This window comes from Thermobia domestica, chromosome 4, assembly GCF_964235325.1.
Source record: "Thermobia domestica chromosome 4, izTheDome1.hap1.1, whole genome shotgun sequence".
In the NCBI taxonomy this organism is placed as follows: domain Eukaryota; kingdom Metazoa; phylum Arthropoda; class Insecta; order Zygentoma; family Lepismatidae; genus Thermobia; species Thermobia domestica.
In genome coordinates this window covers 275,838,190-275,863,483 of record NC_137457.1, presented here as the reverse complement: position 1 = coordinate 275,863,483, position 25,294 = coordinate 275,838,190, and the positions used below count along the sequence as shown (strand labels likewise).

The following is a 25,294-nucleotide window of genomic DNA, read 5'->3' as shown; positions in this document are numbered from 1 at the left end:
GCACACCCCGCTCCTAATATGGAACACTACCTGTTCTTAAAATGGAATACTAAAACAAAATTTGCGCGTCTCCCTACACAGCAAAAAATGAGGTGTTGAAACAACACAAAATGACTACCACTTTAGCGTGTTACTTGTGTGTCAATTCGACATCAAGATTTTTTTTAAACGTTTACCCGTTCAAAGGGTTGCGCCCTTTCTTCGGTAAGAGTTAGATAGAATAGCATAAGAGGTCCAAGTTATCATTAGAGAGTCTAGGTGCTATTTAATTATCAATTTAGACATCAAGACATCGCCTTCAGAGCATATCAAAAATACCATGTTACTGGCTGTGAGTATTTACATAGTATTTTACTGTTTGATATGAGTAAAGCTTTGCAAAATACATTTCGCATTTATGGTAAGTGACTAATAACATTCTATGTTTTTTGTAATCGGTCACAATAATATTGTTGTGAACCTGTGAATCATCTGACAACAGTTACACAGATAGCATTGCTTCCTCTATTTTTTTTTATTTGTTATTCTTGTGTCTTAGCACGTATGATCAGAAAATGGCAAAACTGTTGCTTATGTAACTGTTGTCAGACGATCCACAGGTTTACAACAATATTATTGTGATCGATAACAGGAAACATAGAATATTATTCGTTACTTGGCACAAGTGCTAAATATATTTCGCAAAGCTTTGCTCATATTAAACGATAAATACCAATGCAAATTCTCTCAGGTAGTAACGAGTTATCTCTGATATGCTCAGAAGGCGATGTGCTTGGAGCTGAATTAACACACAAGTAACACGCTAAAGTAGTAGTCATTTTGTGTTGTTTCAACACCATTTTTTACAGTGTACGATGCGACATTTGGAGAATTCGAGCACGGGCACGATCCCTGCTCAGACTGACCATCCTTAGTGAGGATTTTCCCTGTTTTCCTTATTCCCAATGCCGAGATGGTACTTTTCCGGAGGCCAGGACCGAGTTCTTTCCAATTCGTAGACTTACCTTAAAGGCCGATGTGATCTCGGAGTTGGAGGCCTGAACACTTCATTTGTTCGTTTCCTTGAGCTAATAAATACCATTATACCAGAATAAATAGTTATTTGTTTATTTAAGAAATAGATTTATTTATTAGTTCAAGGAAAGAAGAAAAAAGTGTTCGAACCTCCAATTCCGAGATCACATCGACCCTTAGGATAAGTCTACGAATTAAAAAGGACACGGCCCTGGTCTCAGGAAAAGTACCATCCCGGCATACGTCTGATGAAACAGAAAAACCAGGGAAAACCTCAGTCAGGATGGACGGTTTGAGCAGGGATCGTGTCCATGCTCGAATTACCTAAATGTTTCATTGTATTCATTATGGCCTATATATCATATTTGGTAGGTCTATAAGTCAAGTGGACATAACATTCTTAAGATAATTAACATACAAAAAATAGCAGAAAAACCAGAATTTTAAGTAGTACAAAAATAATCATCGAACTTGACTGTACTTATTCATCATCAGGCCTATGTTTGTAAATTGCTGTAATAGGCCGTAATAGCTACATTTTTAACGTTTGGAATAGCTATAATTTCTTTTACCTTGGAATAAGTATGTTTACTAGATATAAGCAACAATAAAAGTAATAAAACGAAATATTCGGGGAAGCAAATCAAGTAAAAAAATACCCTATATATATAAAGTTCAAACATACTGGATTAGCGTGTCTTAGGCTTCCGAATTTTGATTCCAATTTTACTTTGCAAAACAATGGCCTCAAACATATTTTTTTTCCACCTTTCATGGGACCATCTTTTACAAACTGGGCATTTTAATAAATCTCCCTCCCCTGAACTGAGCAACCACAATATCCACATTCGTCATCAACAGTAAGATCAGTTAAACTGTCACTATCTTCCTTCAAGTCACTCACTGACTCTTCGGATTCACTATCTTCTTTGTAGTCGCGTGATGTCCTTTCTTTTGCTGTTTCGATTGGATTTTCTTTGGTTGGCGTTGGAAGGCTAAACGTTTCCTAACTACTTGCGAGGATGAGGTAAAGGCCCATTGCGATGAAGTACAGGCAGCTTCTAAATCATTTTTCTGTGGAACCAATAAACAATCTGTGAAAGGTTCATTTGAATCAGTTCACGCGTTCAGGAGTTATCGCAAGAAACACAGACAGACAATACAAATGCCAAACGTCCCGACTAAGAGGCCACGTGTATGCTCGGCCTACAATAATATGCCAAGTCTAATATAGCTTACAATTCAATTATTCTTCTTCACTTATAGTTCACATACATATGAACCTATGTAGGAATATTCCATATTAGGATCCTGCTAGTATTCCATATTAGGAAAATTGTAATTTTGAATAGTCTTCTTCCTACACACGCTTACGTGATTCTCTGTGCACTTAATCTTTATGCTCTTATGGAACACTATATATGTAATCAAAATATCTCAAACTCAGCAATAATACATAGCTCTTTGTGTACTTTCAGCAGCCTAGAAAAATACGTCCGGAAAACTCAAGTTCTTCAGAAAAATATTCTGCAGCAAAAGAAAATGTTTTATTATCGTTCGGCAGCAAACCACTCATGCACAGACTGAGGGTACCACGGTGTACAAGTTTACGTACAGTCTATTCGGTGGCAGCACATAGCAGACAAAATAATGTGGTATTTCATATTAGGAACGTATTCCATATATAGCGCACCCACCCTACTTTTCGTTTTCTCTCGGTGTCAGGAATCACCTCTCGACGTTTGTTATATTAATTAAGTTACACCCTAGGCGCCATGTTATGTATTAAAAGCACCAAATTTGTTTAGTAACGTAAATAGCGAAATTGTGGCGTCTTTACTAGAGAAATACTTTTTAGTTCTTGTAATACATTTTTTGTCAAACAAAATAAGCTTAATATATACCAATAAATCAACATAGCTATATTTTAGAAATACAGTGGGCACTGATTATTCAAACACTGCTCTAAAACTTACAGGTTCAAATTTGTAAATAAAGAGTTTAAAGAAAATTTGAATTGTTTTTAAAATGCGTTATATCCATTGCGCTTAGCTTCTGACACTTTTTTTGGCAATAAATGAGTAGTAGCACGAGAAAGTCCTATATTATCTTACTAAATTGACCTTCATGTTAATTGCTTTATTGGCTTTATACATATTTTTTAAAAAGTAATTGTACTCTTTACCTGTTCTTCGCCAACAACGATTGTATGGATGTATAATACAAAACTGATATACAGAAAAATTTTTAAAAATACTTAAAATGTGATAGCTTGCAGGTCGCCTTTTATAAGGGCGCACTGTATCCTTCACAGGTTCTTTACCAGCAGCCACTATATGAATTACTATACAGAACTGATATAGAGAACAACAACTAAAACCACTTATCTATAGTGTGATTTTTCGCAGGGCGCGCTGTACCCTTCACGGGATCCTTATCAACACTAACAGTATGTACTTATTGGACAGACTGTACTATACAGAAGAATAATTAAAACTGTTTACTTTTGATGTGGTTTCGCAAGGGCACCTTCGAAAAGGTGCACAGTACCCTTTAAGGGTTCTTTACCAACAGCAACAATATGTGTTCATTGTACAAAACAGTGCTATACAGAAGAATAACTAAAACTGTTTATGTTTGATATGGTTTTGCAAGACGCCTTATATAAAGAGCGCAGTGTACTTATCACGGGTTCTTTACCAATAACAACTGGAAGAATTTATTATATATATATATATATATATATATATATATATATATATATATATATAAAACTTGTACCTTTATTTATAATGTTATGTTTCGAGGGCGCACCGGGACATGTCCCGGTGTCCGATGGGCCACCACGGGCCTGAGTATAGTACATTTACTTGATTGTAGTGTCTTTATTTATAATTGAATTCATGTAATACCAGTTTCCAAGCCTTCATTGTCTTCCATAATAATGCAGGATTCACATTATACAAATAAACGGTATTAATGCTAGCCTGATTTTAATTGTTTGTCAACCTTTTTCTTTTGAATGCTTATATATATTGTCTTGCGTCTATATTAAGACTATTTTCTTGCTAAAAGAGTAAGATAATTTTCATCTTATGACGTAATATTTCAGGTTAGTTTGGTGTCGGCATGTTATTTAAAAGACATATACGTGTCTGATGACGAAGATACTATAGAACAAGATATTGATTCCGTCGATGATTGTTGTGCTAATTCTAATGTTTCTGCTGGTCCTGATGACTTAAACTTGCAAGCTATATATGTGTCTGAGGAAGAAGATTTTAATGATACTGATTCTGTGGATGGAAATTGTGCTACTTTAGATGTTTCTGCTGTTAATGATGAAGTGAATGTGTAAGTTCTTACTGTGTTTATTTATGTTATCATTAGAATGAATACAAAAAAAAAAAAAAAAAAAAACTAATTTTGAGTACACTGAGAAAAATCCGTTCTCCGGACAGCGGTATATTGTACACATATACGGAATCCTCATGCTTACTACAGAAATCAATATGACGCACTTCTCTTAGGTGTTACATCATGCCGTTGCAGGATGTCTGACATCTAACAGTTTTCCGTATATCACATGCATATACTTATGTTACATTCCTCAGCTATATGTTATATACATCCATTGTTTCAGACGGAAAGTGCGTATAGATGGAACGCTTATACGGAAAGTATTATAAAACATGCATTTTCAGTTATACGTCTGTTGTACGTTAAGTCCAAAAACTACAGGAATTACGCATATAACCTTCCTTTTTAAGTACACCACCTACATTTTTTTCTCAGTGTACGTTTCCCTATTTTCTCAATGTAGTGTACTTTTCTTCAGAGTTATTCAAAATAGCTTACTGAAATGTATAGTTGGATATCAAATATATAGTTTAATTGGTTTCTTTTAACTTTCAAAATACAGGGTACCAGGAATGAGACTGACGACCATTAAAACACTAAGGTTTTAGTAGGAGATATAGAGAAATAATAAATTACTGATTCTGAGGGTAAACTTAAATTTTTTTCTTTTTTAATTTACATACAAGTCATTAAAATTTAAATTAACACCACAGTAGCCTCATTTGTCATTCGGCAAGTACCCAGCCTTAATTCAAACTTTCTCTCTCTCTATCTCTACCAGAACCAATAGCATTCCAACAGAGTTTATCAATTTATTTAGATTCTGAACCTTTTTCATCACAATACACAAGGTTTTTCCCATATCCCCAAACAAAAATTCCAGAGGGGGCTACATTGCCTGAATAGGGTGGCCAGAAAAAAGGCCCACCACGCCTTATCAAACATCCTGAATATTCCGTATCAAAATACACCATTGCCTGCTGGAGTCAATGTGATGGGGTACTATCAGACTAAAGCGTTTTTCACAGTCCTTTGCATCCTTAAAAAAAAAAAAAAAAAAAAAACGCGTAACTGGATGTTGTATCACTGCGCGCACGACTATTTGCTGATTGGTGAAAAGGAAATTGTTTCGTCTGTTTTCCGCAATATTTCTGCTGCAGCACGTGCATGTATTTCTGCTACTGTGATGTGCATTGCTCGTCTCTCTCACACCATTGCCATGATATAGGGCAATATACCCAATATTATATAATCCCCCCTTCCTTTAAGAGCAACTGAACATTGTTATTTTTCTCCAAACTGTAATTATAGATGAAATTAGAGTGAGATATATCAAATTATCAACTGAACGATAAAGAGATGGCGCTGGTATGTAACAGCAAGCATATTTATCATTATGGGAGCTTATTTTTTTCATCTATCACCTAAATCATTACGCATATCCATGAAAAGCAGATGGTACCTTTCCCCCTTAAGTTCAATATTGACGTGATTTCAATTGATTGATCGATTGATTGATTATACAGCATGCGAATGTACAAATACTAACTTCAGTACTACAAAGTAATTAAATAAATATTCTATGAAAACATGAAAATTAGCTATTATAGGTCTTAGTTTTCTTCAAGTGAATTGAACAACGTTGATATCTTTTGATAAAGTATTTGCTTTTCTTCTACACTTACGGGTTTGCCTTGTTTATGTTTAGCGGAATAACAACGAGCAGCAGGTAACCTGCTGGCTTCCTTGGGCGACATCTTTAAATTGTGGCGCGCACTTCGTGTGTTTTGTCATTTGTTGTAACAGTTTTCTCTTATAAATTCGAGTTTGGTTAAAGATTTCGATCCCATATAGATACATACTTTGAGTCGGATCCTAAATGTTCTTACTGTGCCTTAACAATACATTAATTACCATAATACATTGCATTTGTTGTGTACTATTTGCTCATGGAAGTATAAACGATTATTAGTCTCATTTTCAATGTTGCTAACTCATAGTTATTTTTTAGTTTTTCACAAAGAAAGGTTGTCAAACAGTTGTGTCATTTCATGAAAATGGGCTAAGAAAATGAAAAAGAGAAATCAAATGAACTCGCTGTTCTTATTGAAGATAATAAATTCCTTATAGTATTTCAGACCTTTGTTTGACCTTTCATTAGAGATGAGGAAATAATCAATTAAAAAGAAAGAAAAAAGAAAAAAAAGAGAGAGAGAGACAGAGAGAGTGAGGGAATAGAAGTTAAAGAGGATAAAGCCTGTTTTAGTGATTAATTACGAAGTAATATGAGGCATTTTTTTTAATTTATAATTTGTATATCGCGTTTTTAAAATGCGATCAGAATAAATGACAATTTAAAAGATGCAAAAACCGGATATTTGGTGCCAGAAATGAAATAATGTAGAAAGGAATCTTCAACATTTAAGAGTTTTTATAATATTGGATAGGAATGTTCATAACTTTTGAGTCTTATTTTTTTTTTTGTGGCTGCAGTGAAATTAAGAGGAGGTACTATGTGCATGTTAAATAATTTGTCTTTATTCCTATGTAGAATCTAAAAAGTTTCTTGGAATTTGTTGAATAAGATGTCGATAGAGTCTTCATACTCTCATGACTGATATTAGTTTATGGCGTAACTTTTCTGTTAGATATCAAATGAAAGTATAAGTCACGAGGATTCAAAATATATTTTATAGGTATTTTATTACATGTAACAAAGGAAATAAAATAATAAATTCTCTATTCAAGAAATAAGTAAACTCAGTAGTTTTCAAGTTCTTGTGGAATGAACAATTGCTTGTTCCAAACACTCGCTCGCCTGTAACGGAAACGTACAAGGAGCTCAATTGTGAAATGAAATGAAATGAAATCTTTTGAGTTTTACGTTCCACGATTATGCAGGCTAGGCTAAAGGAGACGGTGATGATGAAAACATGAATGAAATGCTGGAATGAAGAAGTGGGAGGAAACTGAAGGACCCAGAGGAAACCAACGCACACGGTGTTTGTCCACCACAAGGTTCACTTGACGCGAGCTGGGATCGAACCAGGAACCCCATATGCCAGAGGTGAACGCTCTACCACTGAGCCACCGCGCCCCCCCAAGAGCTCAATTTTGAATAGAAGTCGTGAGTACTACTGCACATGTTTCTAGATCTGATAATTAGCTCCTTTGTGGCTATATGTTCCGCGTACTCGTCGTCGGGCGGGAGACTCGCGTTCGATTTTCGGAAGAAATTCATGTAGTTCGGATCACTTGTTCGGCTGTAGGTCCACATCTCATAGAACCTTGTTGATGAAGGGGACGATAAACTTTAATCCATCCATTCAACCATAGATCTGCTAGCAGGAACACTAAGTCATCATGTAATGGTGGCTCTGAATCCTAACATTTTAGGTAGATTCTCAGCTAGAGGAAACGTTAGGAGTGAGGATAGTAAGTTTTAGTTGTAATTTACACTGGTAGAAGAAATTCAACGTTCTGCCCTTCTTTCTCCTGATGCGTGTATGCGTTTACATAGTAGTTCAAAGATTCAGGAGAGTAGTGCGTACGCCACTGCCAACGAGAGAAAATGGTTCCTGATTCTCCTATCACAAGGCCATGCCATCTTATTTTTAATCTCATTGTTTTCCGCCCTTCAGTTTGTTTATTCATTTCTTAGCACAAAATTGCATATAACATTTTTTGTTTAATTAGTTAGCAACATTTCTGCACTGCAGTCTGCATTGTTTACAAGGGGTGCAAAAATGAAAAAATGAAATGAAATCTTTGAGTTTTACGTCCCACGGTTATGCCGGTTAGGCTAAAGGAGACGGTGATGATGAGTAATGAATGAAATGGTGGAATGAAGAAAGTGGGAGGAAACGGGAGAACCCCGAGAAAACCCACGCACACGGTGTTTGTCCAACACAAAGTTCACTTGGCGGGGGCTGGGATCGAACCTGGGACCCCAAGCACCAGAGGTGAACGCTCTACCACTGAGCCACCGCGGCCCTCTACAAGGGGTGCAAAACTTCGTGAAAATCAGTATAGAATATCACTTGAAAGTGAAAATTATGTAACTGTTGAACTGAAGAGATTCGAAATATGTCCAGGAACACGTTTTCTGTTATACTTAGTTCCATATTTCTTTATTATGTGTTAAAAAGGCTAAATACTAAAGTTTGGAGCTGTCTTCAATTTGCGTTTAAAAAAATACAGATATAGTTTCTCGGATGTGTATATATTAGCACTGTGTCTGTAAACTGAGTCAGACAAGTCAAAAGTTACTTCATCCAATAAAACAACGTTAGAAAAGTATAATAATTATCAATCCCAAGCAGTAATCTATTGGCAAATTCAAGCCTATTTTGCTTGTGATTAGGGTTGATTTCGCATAACAATTGCACGTTATACGTATCCAAACCTAATCGTTTATGTACTGTACCGTGCACGTTTGACCTTGGAATTCCCAGGTACATATTTTCAGGTGCAATTGATTTCCACGGACTAAATGTCTTATTGTATCCACCTGTCTGTTCAAATACATAATTTACCAGCACTATGAAGAAATCACTTCACTCCCAGAATACATTCCTTCCACGACTGGATACTGTTGCATGATGGAAGATCCTTTTAGTAAGGATGGTGAATATTCGTTGCAATTGAACAAGACTACCATAACCAAAAGTTGTACAAATTTGCTCAAAGAAATTTCTTGAGTATTGAATAAAAAAAATTACATTTCATTTTTCTCTCTCTCTCTCTTACCAAAATAAAACCAGATACTTTGGGGAACCGAAGTCCAATTCCTGACACACAGAATTTTATCGAATATTTTGTGTAACCAAGTCAATTCTGCAAAGTAAGGCCGTGGTACTTTGTCAATTTTAAGAAAAAAATCCGCTTTCATATAATTAATTTTACATATCCATATCCCATAGACAAGCGAAGCGGGATCAAACGGAAAGTGAGAAAATGTATGACACGCAAATTCAGTGAACTATTGCTTCACGAAGGAGGAAGGAAAGTAGAAAATTGCTTATAAGTAAAGTTGTTCTTGTGTCCTAGTTCTCACAAGGATATAAATTGGCGAAACTATATAGTAATTATCTATAAAGAATATTATGGCTGTAATTCAATGAGTCAGAGAAAACGTACACCTGAATGGGCAATTCCTTTATGGCTCTATTTGCTTGAAACACTACGTTATCTCTATGTCATGATGTTAAATCTTCTCGTACGTCCTTTACGTTTATTTTTATTCAAAGCTTAGCTTATATGTTCATAATGATGCGGGTTGACTTAATGTGTAAAGTTGCTTATCTATTTTATACATGTATCTATAACATTAGAACGAACTGACAGAATATATTTGCATTATTTTGATACGGAATATTCTCCCCTTTCGTTCACCTTTTCAGTGAGGTGTCGATCTCATTAATATTATTGACCTTTTAAAATACCAGGTGTAAGTTTACTTAATTAATCCAATGTTAAAAGCTTAAGAGTCTTCATCCCGGCGAAATTAAAATACCGCTAATTTTACAGTAATTATGTGGTATCTTCAAATAGATAAAAAAAATCGAAATGTGGAACAAGAGCGCCCTAGACAATATTATTTTACATGAGAAACCGTTATCACGACTCACGTATCTGCTTTCGATTTCGAGCCATTTTGAAAATCGGCATTTATTTTCGCGTTTCTAAACAGCTGAAAACGAAAAGCCACTAGGTAACTTGTGATAACGGTACCTCACGCAAAATAATATTGTCTAGGGAGCTCTTGTTCCATATTTCAATTATCTTTTATCTATTTGAAGATATCACATAATTACTGTAAAATTAGCGGTATTTTAATTTCGCCGGGATGAAGACTCTTAATATATTATTCATTGAACCATGCAATAAAGCACAATAAGATAAAACAATGGCGTCCGAGCCTGAAAATATTCAACTGTCACCATTTCAGTTACTTCATTTTTTGTTATCATCACACATATTTGTCATTTGATATAGTTGAGTATCTTTATAAAGTTAAGTATGATACATTAGAGATACAAGTAAGTCATTTCTTTTTCCATAAAGTTAGATGGCCAAATATGAAGATATATCTTCCCTGGAGTACATAGGTTCATTCTAATTATGTGTAGAAGGATTTCAGGAGTCATTGTTTCGAGTAATGACGGTGACATCTAAAATATAAGCTGAGGTAGACCGAGCTGAGATTGTAGCCCCTTCCAGGTTTTCAAAAGGTTCCAAAATCTTAAGGTGAAACATGTTGTGTTGTGTTCACACCATTAAATTACGTACCTTGTGATGTTAATATCAATACTGGAGCTGTTAGTAGACTATCATTAGCTAGAGAAGTTAACTTCATCCGTAGGTATAACTAGAAGATGAGATGCGAACTATCGCGTTTGATCTAATAAGGGGCACAATTTTACTTCTGCATTTGAAAGTGGAAGTAACTTAATGTTGAAGAGTGTGCGTATGTGAATAAACACTGACGTTTTTACTAAATATGAAAATTTTGACAAATCATTATCACAGGAACATTTAAAACTTGCTCTTTCAATTCGGCATACCATGAAATATTTAGAATTTGGTTCCTATTGTCTTGCCAGGTATACTTTAAAATTTAAATTACATACTTTGTTATTCTTTAATCGTAGCGTATCAACAACAATTCTACTTTCACTATCTGTTCTCCGAAGTGATTGTCCAGATTTATTCTTACACCATTACTAACCCTGATCTTTTTACGTGAACAATCATTATTCTAATTCTTCACAAGGCACTAACCTGATTCTCTGAACTATAAATTCAGACTATTCAAACTCAAACTCAAACTTAAACTCAACTCAACTCAGACTATTCAAAGAATATACACACACTTGAAATTGTTAAGTAGCCTCTATACGAGGTCGACTTGTTATGAATATTACAACAATATAAAGGAGAAAATACAACACGGACATAATTTTGTTGTGGAATTACAATTTGAGCTGAAGGTACCAACCACCAACTTCCAAATACATTAGGTCACGATGCTCTCCATTCTTGATGGAGGTTTCAAAGTAACCAGAGGTACTACTTCCTAAGATATCTCAGTTACATGGCACAGTTCCAGCAGGGACTGTAGCGTTTTACTATACACTGCGTTCTTCAATATTCTTTTACACTTAAACCCTAGAGAGCTTAAGTCACGTGAATGGTGTGATACTCAAAATGCCCTTTAGTCCTAACCAAAGACAATGTTATCCAGGTACACCTGCATGTCTACATGAAAGTGCGGAGGTGATCCATTTTGCTCAATAACAAATGAATCGTCAGCAAATAAACCTAATGGATGGAAAGATTAATGAGTCCAGTATTCCAAAATTAAGTCTAGACTGAACAGTCAACACTTCACTTGTGTGTGCGCGTGTAAGTCCTCATCTTTCCTTTAGGATATTCACAACTTTCCTCCCTTTGAAATTTGTTAGGCAAGCGAGTAACGCTTAGGAGTGTTAGTGGTTCATTTCCATATTTCTATCTACATTGCTGTTATCCTTCAAAGTCATTCTCTCATTTGCAATACCTTTTCAGAATGTTTTCGCTGTTTGAAGATTTACTCGTATTTGTGAAATCCTTATAGTTTCTCAAGTGGATGCATCACATCGTGTCATTTCTATTCAACCTCATATATTGAAATTGCTGAACATTAGTACTATACGTTACGATGGATTGCTGAAAAATTCGTAATTCAAACAAGGAGTGCAGGTAGAATAATTAAATTGCAAGCCGAAATATCGAAGAAAATGTAATACGAATTTTTATACTAGTAACAAAATTCATGTTGTGCTTGTCAGCCCCATAAAATAATCACGTGTGCTCACCAGCGGATTTCATAAAGATCGAGATAAGAGGTGTCATCAAATCTTTGATTCAAAAAACAAATTCACCGAAGGAAATTCATGAACAAATCAGTAAAACATTATGATGCTCTCCTCTGTCATATTCAGTGATGAAGAAGTGGGTGGCTATGTTATTCATGGCGATTTCTAAACAGATGGTACTTAACCTGTAGATAAAAAAAAAAAAACTTTGACTCAGCGAAACATACGGTAGAGATTGTGAGCATTTTTCGGAAACGCGTTTGTAACATAATTATAATGATCATTACATGCATAAGCTATAAAAAATGTGTTCACAAAAATATACCGCAAGTTCAAATGCGTGGAAATGTGAGGAAAATACTCTTTCATTCCGACAGCAGTATCAAACTTTTTGTCACGAATACTGACCATTGATAAAACATTTTTGTACTGCTACAATTCTTAAAGAAGAGAACAGTCAATAGAATGGCAGCACTCAGGTTTCCATAACCCCAACAGGTTCAAGAGACAGACGTCGGCGGGAAAAGCGTTTCCATAATTCTTCTGGGACAAAGATTGAGTGGTTTGCATAGGTTACATGCCCAAACGTTAGACATATAGAGCACAGTATTACTCTGCATTACTGACTAAACTAAGATAACCATTAAGTGAAACGCTGTTGACAAAGGAAAAGTTAATTCTGTTAATTCAGGACAGAGCCCTTGTCTATACAGCACTGCAAGTAAACCTGACACTCCATGCATGATCTACGGTTTCAATGTCTATATCATGCTCCTTGTTTTCCAAATTTAAATCCCCCCAAACTATTATTTATTCCCCAAACTTAAACAACACTTAGAAAGAGTTCATTTTGGATCTAATAGGGAAGTGGTTACTACTACGAAACAGGGTGCGAGGAACAGTTATAATAATTTGTTTAATTTGTCTGCATAAGTAAAGCACTGAGCAGGGAAGTGTGTTGAACATTAGGGAAGCCTGTAGAATATCTGCAAACTTTCATCGTTCTACATGCGCTCCTTCTGGATTAGGGGACGAAATTTTCAGCACCCAGTTATACTACCACAGTAAATTAGGATTGAAGCATATTGCACTTATAACATGTATGTAAACTGCATATTATTTTCTTCATCTCTCCATTTAGAACTTCAAGTTTTCTAAAATGTAACGTTACGCCTTTCTGTCCAATTTTTACTTTCTTTCGCTTATCCTTTCACGACAATTTGTATTTCGAATATTGTTGGAAACTTACTCGAAGATTTCCCTATCGGAGATAGGAGCAGAGTGGTGGGATAGTATACTTTCGCAGCTATATTTTCTCGTGTAAAAAGAAGTAATGTGTCTGAATTCTAGACAAAATAAAGTTGTCTATTGCACTATGAGAATAAGGGCATGTATTTTGTTCATATTTTCTTTCTTTTTCATAGAAATATGTAATATAGAATCATTATTGGTAACTTCCTTTTTTATGTTTGCAGTGTTAATTCTGCTGGTACGCGTCGTCGCTGGAAACGATGGTGGCGGCGCCTATTCTGTTGTTGCTGAAGTAAGTAATTTTTAAGATTCATAAAACTTTGTGTCATTAGTTCAGATGTTAGTTGTTAAATCCCAGAGACCTATAATATTGAAAACTTAGATAATATTTGCCGTAATGTTTAGAAGATTTGAAAGATTTACTTTGTAGGGAACAAAATATACAAACAAGTATATTGAAAATAAAAGAAAATTTGGGAAAATCAAACATTATTACTAATATGTGAGATAGTTCCTGTAAAATATCATTGCCTTCATCGTACATTTTATCATGGAAATAAAATCCAAGGTAAACATGTATTGTTAATGACCAACGTTATACTTTCAGCAATATCACATTGTCGACTACATGTTGTTTGTATTTAAGGTATCCGTGGCTCTAAAATAATGTTTTGTAAGTCTGGAGAGACATGAATCTAAAGTAAAATCAGAGAAAATGGAAATTCGCCATGATCGTAATAATGCAAATTATTAAAACTTTAAAGTATCAAATAATATTTTCGTAAAGTGAATACTTTCAAATATCTAGGATCGGTACTTTAAAAACAAATCAGGAATTGGAGAACTTCATACTCTTTTTGAGATGAAAATTAGCTTTGATCATAATATATTTATTTATATAATGCGCAATGCATCCAATCTTATTGTAGGAAAGAATACTGACATTAATGATGTCTGACTCGTCAGAAAGTGCTTTTAAAGGGAGAAGCTGCACCCTGAGTGCAGATTTACTTTAGAAATAACTTACGGTTTAGTGTCTGAATACAGCGTCCAGCGATGTCATAATATCTCCAGTGAAAAGAAAAATAATTTGTGCTTCGTGGCTTCTAAAAAGGCAAGAATACTCTATAGCCGAGTCAGTGTACACCGTTCTGGTGGGATCGCGTAGTAGTACTCAATGCACCTGTAGTCAGCGGGTGAGTGTAGTCAGGGATGGTGGGTATGCGCGTAGCGGGACATGATAATAGATTACTTATCTGTATGGCACCTTTATCATTACGAATCGTGACTTAATACATTGTATTCATCTACAAATTGTATCCATCATAGCATTCTTATAAATTGTTACATGTATACCCTTTATATTGTGCTTCCATTGTGCTTTTCGTCATTATTAGGAATGTCAGTGGTAACATTTCCATGTATCTTGATTATTTATATATTCCTTTTCGAAATACCAATGTTTTTGTACTTTTTTACAAATTTGTACTTAGATAAAATGGGATAGTATCTAATAATCTTATATTGCTCAATTACGCTTTGTATTTTGTTCGAGCGGACTAGTTATTATAATTCCCTCTCATAAACTTATAGCATTGATCTCGCTTCGTCGTCCGTTTATGCAGTGTATATTAACAGTTACTTATTAAGACGCATATCTGGAGTACTAGAATATAGAAAGAGTAGGTATAGTCACATTAATCTTACTTAGCAAGATACACAGAGATCAGATGTATAAGCAGATCGCGGAAGAAAATGCTTAATTAACATTTCGCCTACAAACCTCATAATGTAAATCGAGCACACTGAAAACAGCTCTACTACTAATTCAAATTGATGTAAATTCAGTACAGACCAAATAGATCCTAATTGTTATAATCAAACCGAGTGAGTTAAATTTCCTCGACATTTCCTTTCTTACGCATATACCAGAGTGTAAAATTTTATATATGTCTGCCGATTTAAATATGAAGAGCTTCTCTCGATGTAAATATGAAGAACCAGGAAGAATGGGACTAGATTCGCTGGATCCATTAATGTGTACATTAAGTTCACACGACCAGAAAATTATAGCATAGCCGCAGGTATTATAGAATATGACAAACGCTTGTAACATGAGGTGTCTGCCATTCTATGAACAATGTTGGATAAACCGAGTACTTAAACTAATTACATAAAAACGTCAAGTAAAGTGAGAAAAGTTACAAATTTCCATGTGTATATTTACATTTAGAGTAATCTATACCTTTGATGGAACAAAACCTTCTGAATGCTTATAAACAACACCGGGCCAATAAGAAAATACTTATATTAATGTCAATCAGAAGTAATAAATTCAAATAAACAAATTAAAATAGGTTCTTTAACGACCTGATACCTTGGTCTCTTACATCGATAACGGTATTTACACACATCAGAAACTTCTAATCCTGAGTCGACTACTCACAACATCACGTTACTTTAATATCTAATTTTAGGGGTAGTTTAAAAAGTGTAACATACCGTCAGTGCACTAATAATAGAAATAATGTTCCCTTTCGTTAGTACTCCTCCATTAAGGTGTTTATTTCGAATGCTAAGACTTATTTTATTAACGTTACTATAATTATAATTTTATATTAATCTGAATTTATTTATTTATTTTTTAGATAGTTTGATTATTGTACTGTCGCCTAGGTCATCAAGGCGACACAAGGGTGCGGAAGCAGGTAAGCTTTCTCGCAGTTTGATTTCTCTTTAATAAATCAAGTTTGTATAGCGACCTAGTATAGTTAAACTTTTCGTAACTATTTTCTAAATAAAATAAATTAAATTTAGCAGAATAATAAAGAAAAACATACAATGAAATATTAAGGAATAAATAATATTGTAAATGATAGGGAAATAAAACGTCTAGGTGTTTGTTTATTCTTTTTTTCGAAAAATATACATTTAATTCTTTTGTGTGCCTATAATAAATAAAGATAGCATTGCATCACTGCAGAAAAAGTTATGTAACAATTTACACGTAACAGTTCAAAGCAGAAAGTACCACCCTCTTCCTAACAAGTTGATAAGTCATTAAATATTTCTTATTTTTGTAATTTTGAAACGGCGTAATAAGGAAACAATAAACACTATTTCAGAAAATAGTGTTACAGAACGACGTGGTCGTTAGGGTAGGCCGAAAAAAAAAAGTAATTTTGCCAAGTCGTAAAACCGCAGGAAAGATGAGAATTCGGGAGACTAACAATTAGTAAAACAAGAAAGAAAATCGGTTTACATCTTGCCAGCACGCATGCATTTTATAATTTGCTTAAATTAAAAAAAAAATTACGATATTTTTAATATTTTAAAATTATCATTTTCCTGAATATAATAGTCAAAATTCGTAAGTATTGGAGACATAAAGGTAAAGTTTAAATATTACATAAAATCATTAATATCTTCCGTTCCAGCTTTGCCTTCAAATTTAATGCAAGTTGAAAACACAATTTACAAATAAAGGTAGATCACAGTTCTAGGTAATAAAACAATAACCTACATTTTTTGTTGTTATTGAACATAACTTGAAATGTTTAAACACACAGTATTTCAGACCATTACTAACATTCATAAACATATTTTTCATTGACCAAACTAAGCTTCTGCGTGAAGAGTCGTAATTAAAAGGGTCTCCTGTTGAACAGCTGAACATCTCAGTTTCCTATTTTTAGCTGAAGTTGCTTTGAAATCTGATTTATATGTAGGTAGAGAGTCGTGGTCAATTGACCCGGGTGAGTTGTTTGAAGTCCTAACAATTATACAATATGAAATAATGACTTCGAAGGTAAACCTACACTTTAAGTTGATTGCTTTTTTTAATTTATGACGATGTGTGTTTAAGCGATGAAAATGAACCTCTAAGTAAAGCACATTTAGAATTCTTAAGATGGACAATAGCAGTAGTAATGGGGTTACTTTGCCTCACTTTGGACTTTGACCCCGACCTTTGTGACGTCATAGGTCAAAGGTCAATGACCTTGGCCCGGGGTCAATGACCTAGGGGTACCTAGGACCACCCCCTCTAAATTTTGGCAGGGGTACCTTGGCCCACCCCCTAAATTTGGCAGGGGTACATAGGACCACCCCCCTTAAATTTTGGAAATTGCCAAATCTAAAAATTTGGTATGGTAGCCTAGGACCATAGTATGTACCTCTATCAGTATTGGGTGTCTATGTCGTTCCCTTTTATGGGTAAAAAATTGCCAAAAATTTAAATTTCGGGGGTTTTTGACCTAATTTATCCCCTTTGATGAGGTATTATTACCCTATATGGTTATATGGGCGTATACAGGGGTCCATTCCCTTTCATAAGACATGGGTATATTAATGCACCCCTTGAAAAATTTGGGAGGGGTACCTTGGCCCACCCCTTAAATTTTGGAAATTGCCCAATTTCAACATTGGGTATTATAGTACCGGACCCTAATATGTATCATGATAAATTTGGATGGTCCACCTCGTTCCCTTCTAGGGGTACAAAATTGCCAAAACTATAAACGTAAGCAATACGTTGTACCACGTGTTTGGTTTTCGACCTAATTTATCTCCTTGGATGAGGTCCTATTACCTTATATGATTATATGGTCATGTATAGGGGTCCATTACCTATCATAAGACATAGGTACATTTGAGCACCCCCGGTAGGGGCACCTTGGCCCACCCCTTTAATTTTGGAAATTGCCCAATTTAAACATTTGGTATTATAGTATAGAACACTAATATAGATCACTATAAATTTGGGTGGTCCACCTCGTTCCCTTTTAGGGGTACAAAATTGCCAAAATTTTAGTACAACCACGTGTTTGGTATTTGGTACATTTTATCCCCCTTTGATGAGATTCTATTACCTTATATGATTATATGGTCATGTATAGGGGTTCATTATCTATCATAAGACATAGGTACATTGGTGCACCCCGGGAGGGGTACCTTGGCCCACCCCTTAAATTTTGGAAATTGCCCAATTTAAACATTTGGTATTATAGTACAGGTCCTCAATATGTATCATGATAAATTTGGATGGTCTACATCGTTCCCTTTTAGGGGTACAAAAATTGCCAAAATATAAACGTTGTACCACGTGTTTGTTTTTTTTTTGGTCCATTTTATCCCCTTTGATGAGATCCTATAATTACAAGGGGTCCATATCCTATCATAAGACATGGGTATATTGTTGCACCCTTCTTAAATTTTGGCAATGGGGGTCCACTGAAATTGTCCAATTGAAGCATAGTACAGGACCTCAATATGTTTCGGTGGTCCTATTTTCAAATTTTTAAGTACAACCACGTGTTCGGTTACTGACTCAATGTATCCTATTTGATAAGGTATGGACGGTATCTCCTTTCAATTTGGTAGTACCCTTCGGGTGTAGTACGGTCACGTGATCAATGATTTGGTTTTGATGCGCGACGAGGTCCCTGGTCAATGTTCTTTAGGAATTAGGTGGAAATTTTGTCCAGGGTTCTCGTCTTATATCACACAGTTTTTTAGGAGAATCTGATACCGTTGTATATGGAATGGACAATAAAAACACATAAATAAGTATAAATTGTATTTTATTCATTTTTCTGGTTTCTTCTTTTTCTTTCTTATTGACAATGTTTGTATATTGAGCTGGGTTTCTTCATTAGACCGCCTCCTCTTCTTGATTGTAATGATTTGTTTCCATGTTTTGCAGCATAGCACCCGTTTGCAAAGCTTCGTATTGTGAATTCTGTAAAAAAGAACGAGGAAAAAGATGATTAGTATAGAAATAGATGATGATTAAACAATACATTTACAATGATAAATATGATAAAATTACCTGGAAGGTATATTGCAGCAGTCTACGATCATTAACCGTGGGTACTGTTGTGAACAAGTATTGAATTTCACGCAGAGATTTTCCTTGGGCTTTACAGCACAAATAAAAATAAGCATAATAGCCACATACGGATGAACCAAGACTTTGCATTTGGCTATTATTATATTTATAGTACATACAATGAAGTTTTAAGAATGCAACATGTTGTGGTACATAAGGAGGAAGGCCATAGCTGTCAAAATATTCTCCAACACCGCGATGATCAATATAAATTGCAATCCAATGACTTCCTAGTTTTGTGGATGGATCTGTATTTACAATCATTGCCAGAGGAAGAGAAATCCGTGAGGGTAACTCATCGCTTGCAAATACCTCGGTAAAATGGTTTCTGAATAATGGACTACCGTGTAAAGCACTAGCTAATTGTAATGTATTCAACATCGTGAATGGAAATGATACATAACGTATACGTACCTTGTAATTTAAAAGTCCAGGATAATGTTGCGCTGGTGGTCGATCTCTAGGAGTGAGGAAAACTCTCCATACACAATACAGTTTGCAGGTGCTGCTAATTTCTCTTGGAAATGAACTTCCAATCGGATGGCGCCATGTCGTTGTAAATTCCAATAGTGACAATCTCCAGCAGAAGAATCGGGAGTTAGGTCAAATACAAACAGTGTATATCCATTCTTGTAGTCGGCTCTTGAAATTGTATTTCCAGTATTGGTAAAATGTATGCCAGAGCCTGAGAACAATGTGTGGTACGATGAAATGTAGAGATTTTCTTCAAAGTTGGGTTGCAATGGTTTTGAAGGTACAGCTTTTCCATCCACGTACAATGTAAAGAAATTAATGTTTAGATGTTGAAATTCAAATGGATTGGTGGTAATAGTTCCACTGGATGCTTCATTCGATGTAAATCCTACAATAATACGATTTGGCAATGTTCCCATAAACAGGTTATCAATAGTTTTGGATTGTATATCCTTCGGGATGGTAAATGATTTCATTTGAACCCTTGTCAGAGGATACTTTGCCGGTGTAGATTGTAAAATTTTATTGTGTGCCAATTTAACACTAGGGCTGATGCTGACTTTTTTCACCTGCAACGATGCATCTAGAATATTGATTTTTGCATTGACACCACTTTCACCGGCCATGAGACAAAAGTTTGGTTTTGCAGGAATAAGTTTCACACGTAATTCCACTCCATGAATTAAAAATTTATCTTGATTAAAAATGTCACAATGAAGATGTCCAATCATATCGAATTTCATACTTTGTTTTGTCAGTTCATAGCGTTGTTGAAATCCTTTGTTCTCACTTGTGGTTGCGTTCATATGACCAGCCGTATCTTGATACCACATTGCTGTTTGTAAATGTGTATTTTTAGCTCCATCACTATAATTGAGCAGTTTTTCCAGGTACGAACGATATGGATGATTATGTGACGGAAATGAAATCAGTTTATTGTTCAAGTAGATTTGTACTTCACTAAACATAGCATTTAGAAAATCATTGACAGGTGCAATTGCTTTATCCGTATTGATGAAGGAGGAACCATCTGGTTTCACAATTTGTGCTTGGATGTACAATAAGGTTTGTGGCAAATCAATGTATTCATCACTGCTACCACTCACTACAAATTCTATTGGTGAATTTTCAGCTATTGAACTAATTGGTTTGTAGCCAATAATACGATTGTCCAGAACACTGGTTTGCGTGGGCAACGTTGAAAAAATGTCCAATTCACTTTTTACACATTCACAGGATTGATGATGTAAGAAAGCCATCGTTGAATTAATCAAAAATATCTGGTGACGATGCCAATGATCTCTTCTTCTTCTTATGTGATAATTTACGTCTCTTTGTAGGATTGATGGTGTTGTTGATCGTTGGAAGGTCAACCTCAAACTGAGAGCAGTCATCCCATTTTCGTTTAAGATATCCACTTCCCAGCATAGTTTTCAACTTATTTTTAGCTTTTTCTTGTAAATTTGTTTTTGCCTCTTGCATCCGTTGATGAAACGATTCTTCCAGCGGTTGATTCGAGATCACAACGTCATTAATCATATTGGCACCTGATTTTAATAATTCTTTTCCCACAGTTTTAGCGCCTTGTTTCACAAGTGGTAACACTGAACGAAATAAGCCACCAAGGAAACTTCCAATGCCATGTCCTGCTTGATAGGGACTTCCCACATAGACGTTGCCGATACCGGACAACGCTTGTTTTTGGTAGTATTGCAAATACGGATCAGTCATGACGACGACGACGGAAATGTAGTTTTGTACACACCGTTCCAAAGGTGAATGGCATCCGATGACCTGTGCTATTTCTTATATCGATTTGTATTTGCTCAAAATTCATTTTTTCCACCGGAACATAATGTGCAGGATTAAAGATTTGTACTGCATGACTTCCAAAAGTATGATTCACAGGATCCATGTTGACAATTCGTAGCAAGGGTACCATTGTATCTCCAACAATGACAGATTCAATAATGTCACAATAGACGTACATTTGTGATGGTAAGCCTAATCGTACATCCGGTGTATATTGTCCCTTTTCCATATCTTTTAAATCACTTTTCGGGTCAAATCCAAGCATTAAACTAACACTTGGTGACAATTGTACAGAAGTATGGATTTCCTTTTTGGGATGTCTTATGAGGCATATATTATTAGTTGCGTCATGAGATATAAATAAATTGGTTTCTTTATGATGTATATTAATTGCATGAATAAGATCCCGTATATTGTTATAATAGCGTACAGGGATCGTTACAACCTTCCACGGTTCTTGATCATTACTACTTGATGATTTGTAATATATTTTATTGTTTTCACTGTTAATGTTCAGCAAAGAATGTGGATAATGAATCTCTACAATTGCCACATCCCATTTCTGGCGAAACTCTACACGTCGTTGTAATTTCGTAATATATGAAGTCAATGTATTTTCTGGAAAATAATCCATGGAACTATTACTGGGAAGTGTAACGTAAAAATCTTGATCAGGTTCCATTCTTCTTCCTCTTCAATGAAGTTGCAGGGATCCACGAATTGAATGAGGAAGGATATCCTTTCCACTGGACGAGATACTCCTTTCTGCGACCTTTTGTTCTTGTACGTAATATTTTATCGATGAGGAACGTCGAAGGGAGCGGTACTGGTTGTAATTCTTCTCTGTAGAAAACACCATCGATGAGTTGATGATTTAAATCCTCTAGTCGATACACTGGTGGGTTTCTTGGTACAATGGCTTTTACTCTGAATATTTCCCAAGTCCAGTTCTCGAGGTATCCCTTGTCAAAGATACGTTTTGTTTTACTTATACGAACAGTATCACCAACAGATAAATCCGTATCTTGTTTTGAACGTTGTAGCTTTTTGTCGTATAAGTTATGCGACACCTCCAGTAAATTGTCCTGAGAAACGTTTGCAGGTGCCATTTTAATACTGGAATGCCGACTTTCATTGTATGTTTTTACAAGTAAAGGCAATACTTTGATGTAATTGTATGTTTGATATTTGGTAAAGTATTTCCACATACGATGTTTCAATGTCTGATTAAATCTTTCTGCGATGCTGGCTTTAATATCTGGATCCTTTGTTGTAACATGTTGCACGTTGTGTTTCCTGAGAAACTTTTGTACTGTCTTGTTGGTAAATTCAGTTCCTTGATCACTACGTAGCACAATTGGTTTCCTGTCCTGGAAAATCATTTCAAATGCATTCACTATATCCTTGGCACTTTTTGATTTTAGTGGTACAGCCCACCCGTACCGACTAAACACATCAATCACTGTAAGAATATAGCGGTAATTGTCATTATAGTTTTGAAGTGATTGTAAATCATTTAAATCACATTCCCATTGATCATCAATATTGTTGACAAGATAAAAATCTCTACGGAAACGACGACGTACAGGACGATGTAACGTGTAGGTAGGTTGTTTGTTTAACCAAAGTTTTATTTTGGCTAGAGGTATAGATTTTCCTGTGGCTTGCCATAATTTCTTTGCAGTAGAAAACGATGCAGGATGTGCTGGATTGTAATAAATGGATTTCAACTTTTTGTTCATGGTTTGTACGTTGACCATTGTGGAATGATACGTTTTCTTTTTGGTCGGACTTCTAAAACATCATCATCATCATCATCTTCTTCTTCTTCTTCTCCGGAAGAAAATAATTCAGGTGCCGGTTTTGGTGGTGCAGATCCTTCAGATGCTGTTGTACTATTATGCTTGACAATATAGTTTAATCTTCGTGGATTACCAATCAATTCTTGAGGTGTGTTTGACGATGCAAGGTAGTTGCAAAACAATTCCCAGCCTTGAGGATTAGAATGTTTCCTCGGTCGAGTCACATCGCACATTAAATCTACAATATTGGATCCTTGTAGTTTATTATCGTTGATGTACACTGTTCCTTTATGATCCCACGTAATTGCGTCATCTTGTTTTAAACGACGGAATAGTAGTTCGGCTTTCTTACGATACATTTGTGGTATTGCGGCTAAAATTTCTTGTTTCGTGCTATCGTCAACATTCGGGACGTCACCATCAGGTTTCATTGATGTAATTGTAAGTGGTATTGGTTCTTCTTGTTTACGTATCACATAAAGATATTTCTGTAATATTCTATTGTACTGATTCCATTTTTCTTCATCACTTGGATACGATGTATTCAATAAAGATTGCATTTCACGATCGAGATTAGATTCTCGATTTTCACTCGCACGGGATGATGATGCATGCATTCGTTGAAGCATTTCTGGTGGCACTAAAACCATCTTCTTTCTATGTTCCATGATGTTTATTGTTTAAACAAAATACTGGATAACACACTTCCTACAATAGGTGCAAGTAATGCAGGTAAGAATCCTCCTTGTTGTACGGCTAAATGTTTCTTCTTTTTATCCAATGATTTTGTATTGTCCACCAGATAGCGGAGCGTGTTCTTGTAACGCTTTAATCTTGACTTCTGCGCACTTGTCAGTGGAACATTGCCTTTTAAGACATTATAACAACATTCACAAATACTATGAATTAATGAAGCGTCTGCATTGGCAATAATAGCTTTACGAAATCTTGGTTTAGCTTTGTGCAGAGCACGTAGCAGATCAGCGTGTTTCACTGTAGGAGACATCGTGACAGACTAAGTCATTCTTTTCACATGCACAATAATTTAAACATGTTTTGTTGGTACGTAAACATAATGATGCAAATCGTCGGGAAAAATATTTGTACGAAATCGCATTTCATCGGGTGTATCTTGTTTAAGATCCATCAGTAAATAACCATGTGGATTTCTTGTTGCGTCTGCATAACTTTCTTGTAGAAACAGTGGATGCTCAGGCATGATTTGATAACTCATATGCTTGATTTGTGACTTGTCACGTGGATTTTTAAACAACACCAAATACGAACAATTTAAACTCATATTTCTATTTGCTTTACTTTGATGAAATACATTTTGTGTTATAAAAATCACACTAATATTTCGATGATGTGATCCTTTTGTGAACATATCAACAATATCACTATTCACTTCTCGCATATGGTCATCAATAATAATCAAATGTGGTCCATCTTGAGGCTGAAAATCTTTCATTCGTGGAAGTCCTTCGTGAAATTCTACTGGAACTGGCATTGTTGCATACATGTCTTGCCATTCTGCATAATACCAATATATCTTACGAAATTTTGCATTGATCATGGTTGGAGATGTGACAGTAATCGCTTCACAAAATACGTTTTTCCACACCCACTAGGCCCTGCGAGAATACAGGTAAATGGATATTTCCATTGTGTATCCATGATGAACACTAACACCTTGTTTCAAAAATGATGCGTATTTAAAGAGAGTACAAATTTTCTTTTTGTTTTAGTTTGTAAATTCCTGCACTCACTGGTGTGAAAAGGAAAGAAACAGTTCATCTGTTTATCGAATAGTTGAAAACCGTTTATTTGTT

The 25,294-nt window shown here is 35.3% G+C and overlaps 1 protein-coding gene across 1 annotated transcript in view; it reads left to right on the top strand.

Annotated features, from left to right (window-relative positions):
* LOC145683130 (uncharacterized) overlaps positions 1-25,294 on the top strand; it is a 72,029-nt gene that overhangs the window by 19,331 nt on the left and 27,404 nt on the right. Inside the window, exons 4-6 of the mRNA XM_081754493.1 lie at positions 4,127-4,368; positions 13,709-13,776; positions 16,133-16,192. Coding sequence (XP_081610619.1) covers positions 4,127-4,368; positions 13,709-13,775 — 309 coding nt within the window. The 3' untranslated portion in view covers position 13,776; positions 16,133-16,192. The remainder of the gene's footprint in view (positions 1-4,126; positions 4,369-13,708; positions 13,777-16,132; positions 16,193-25,294) is intronic.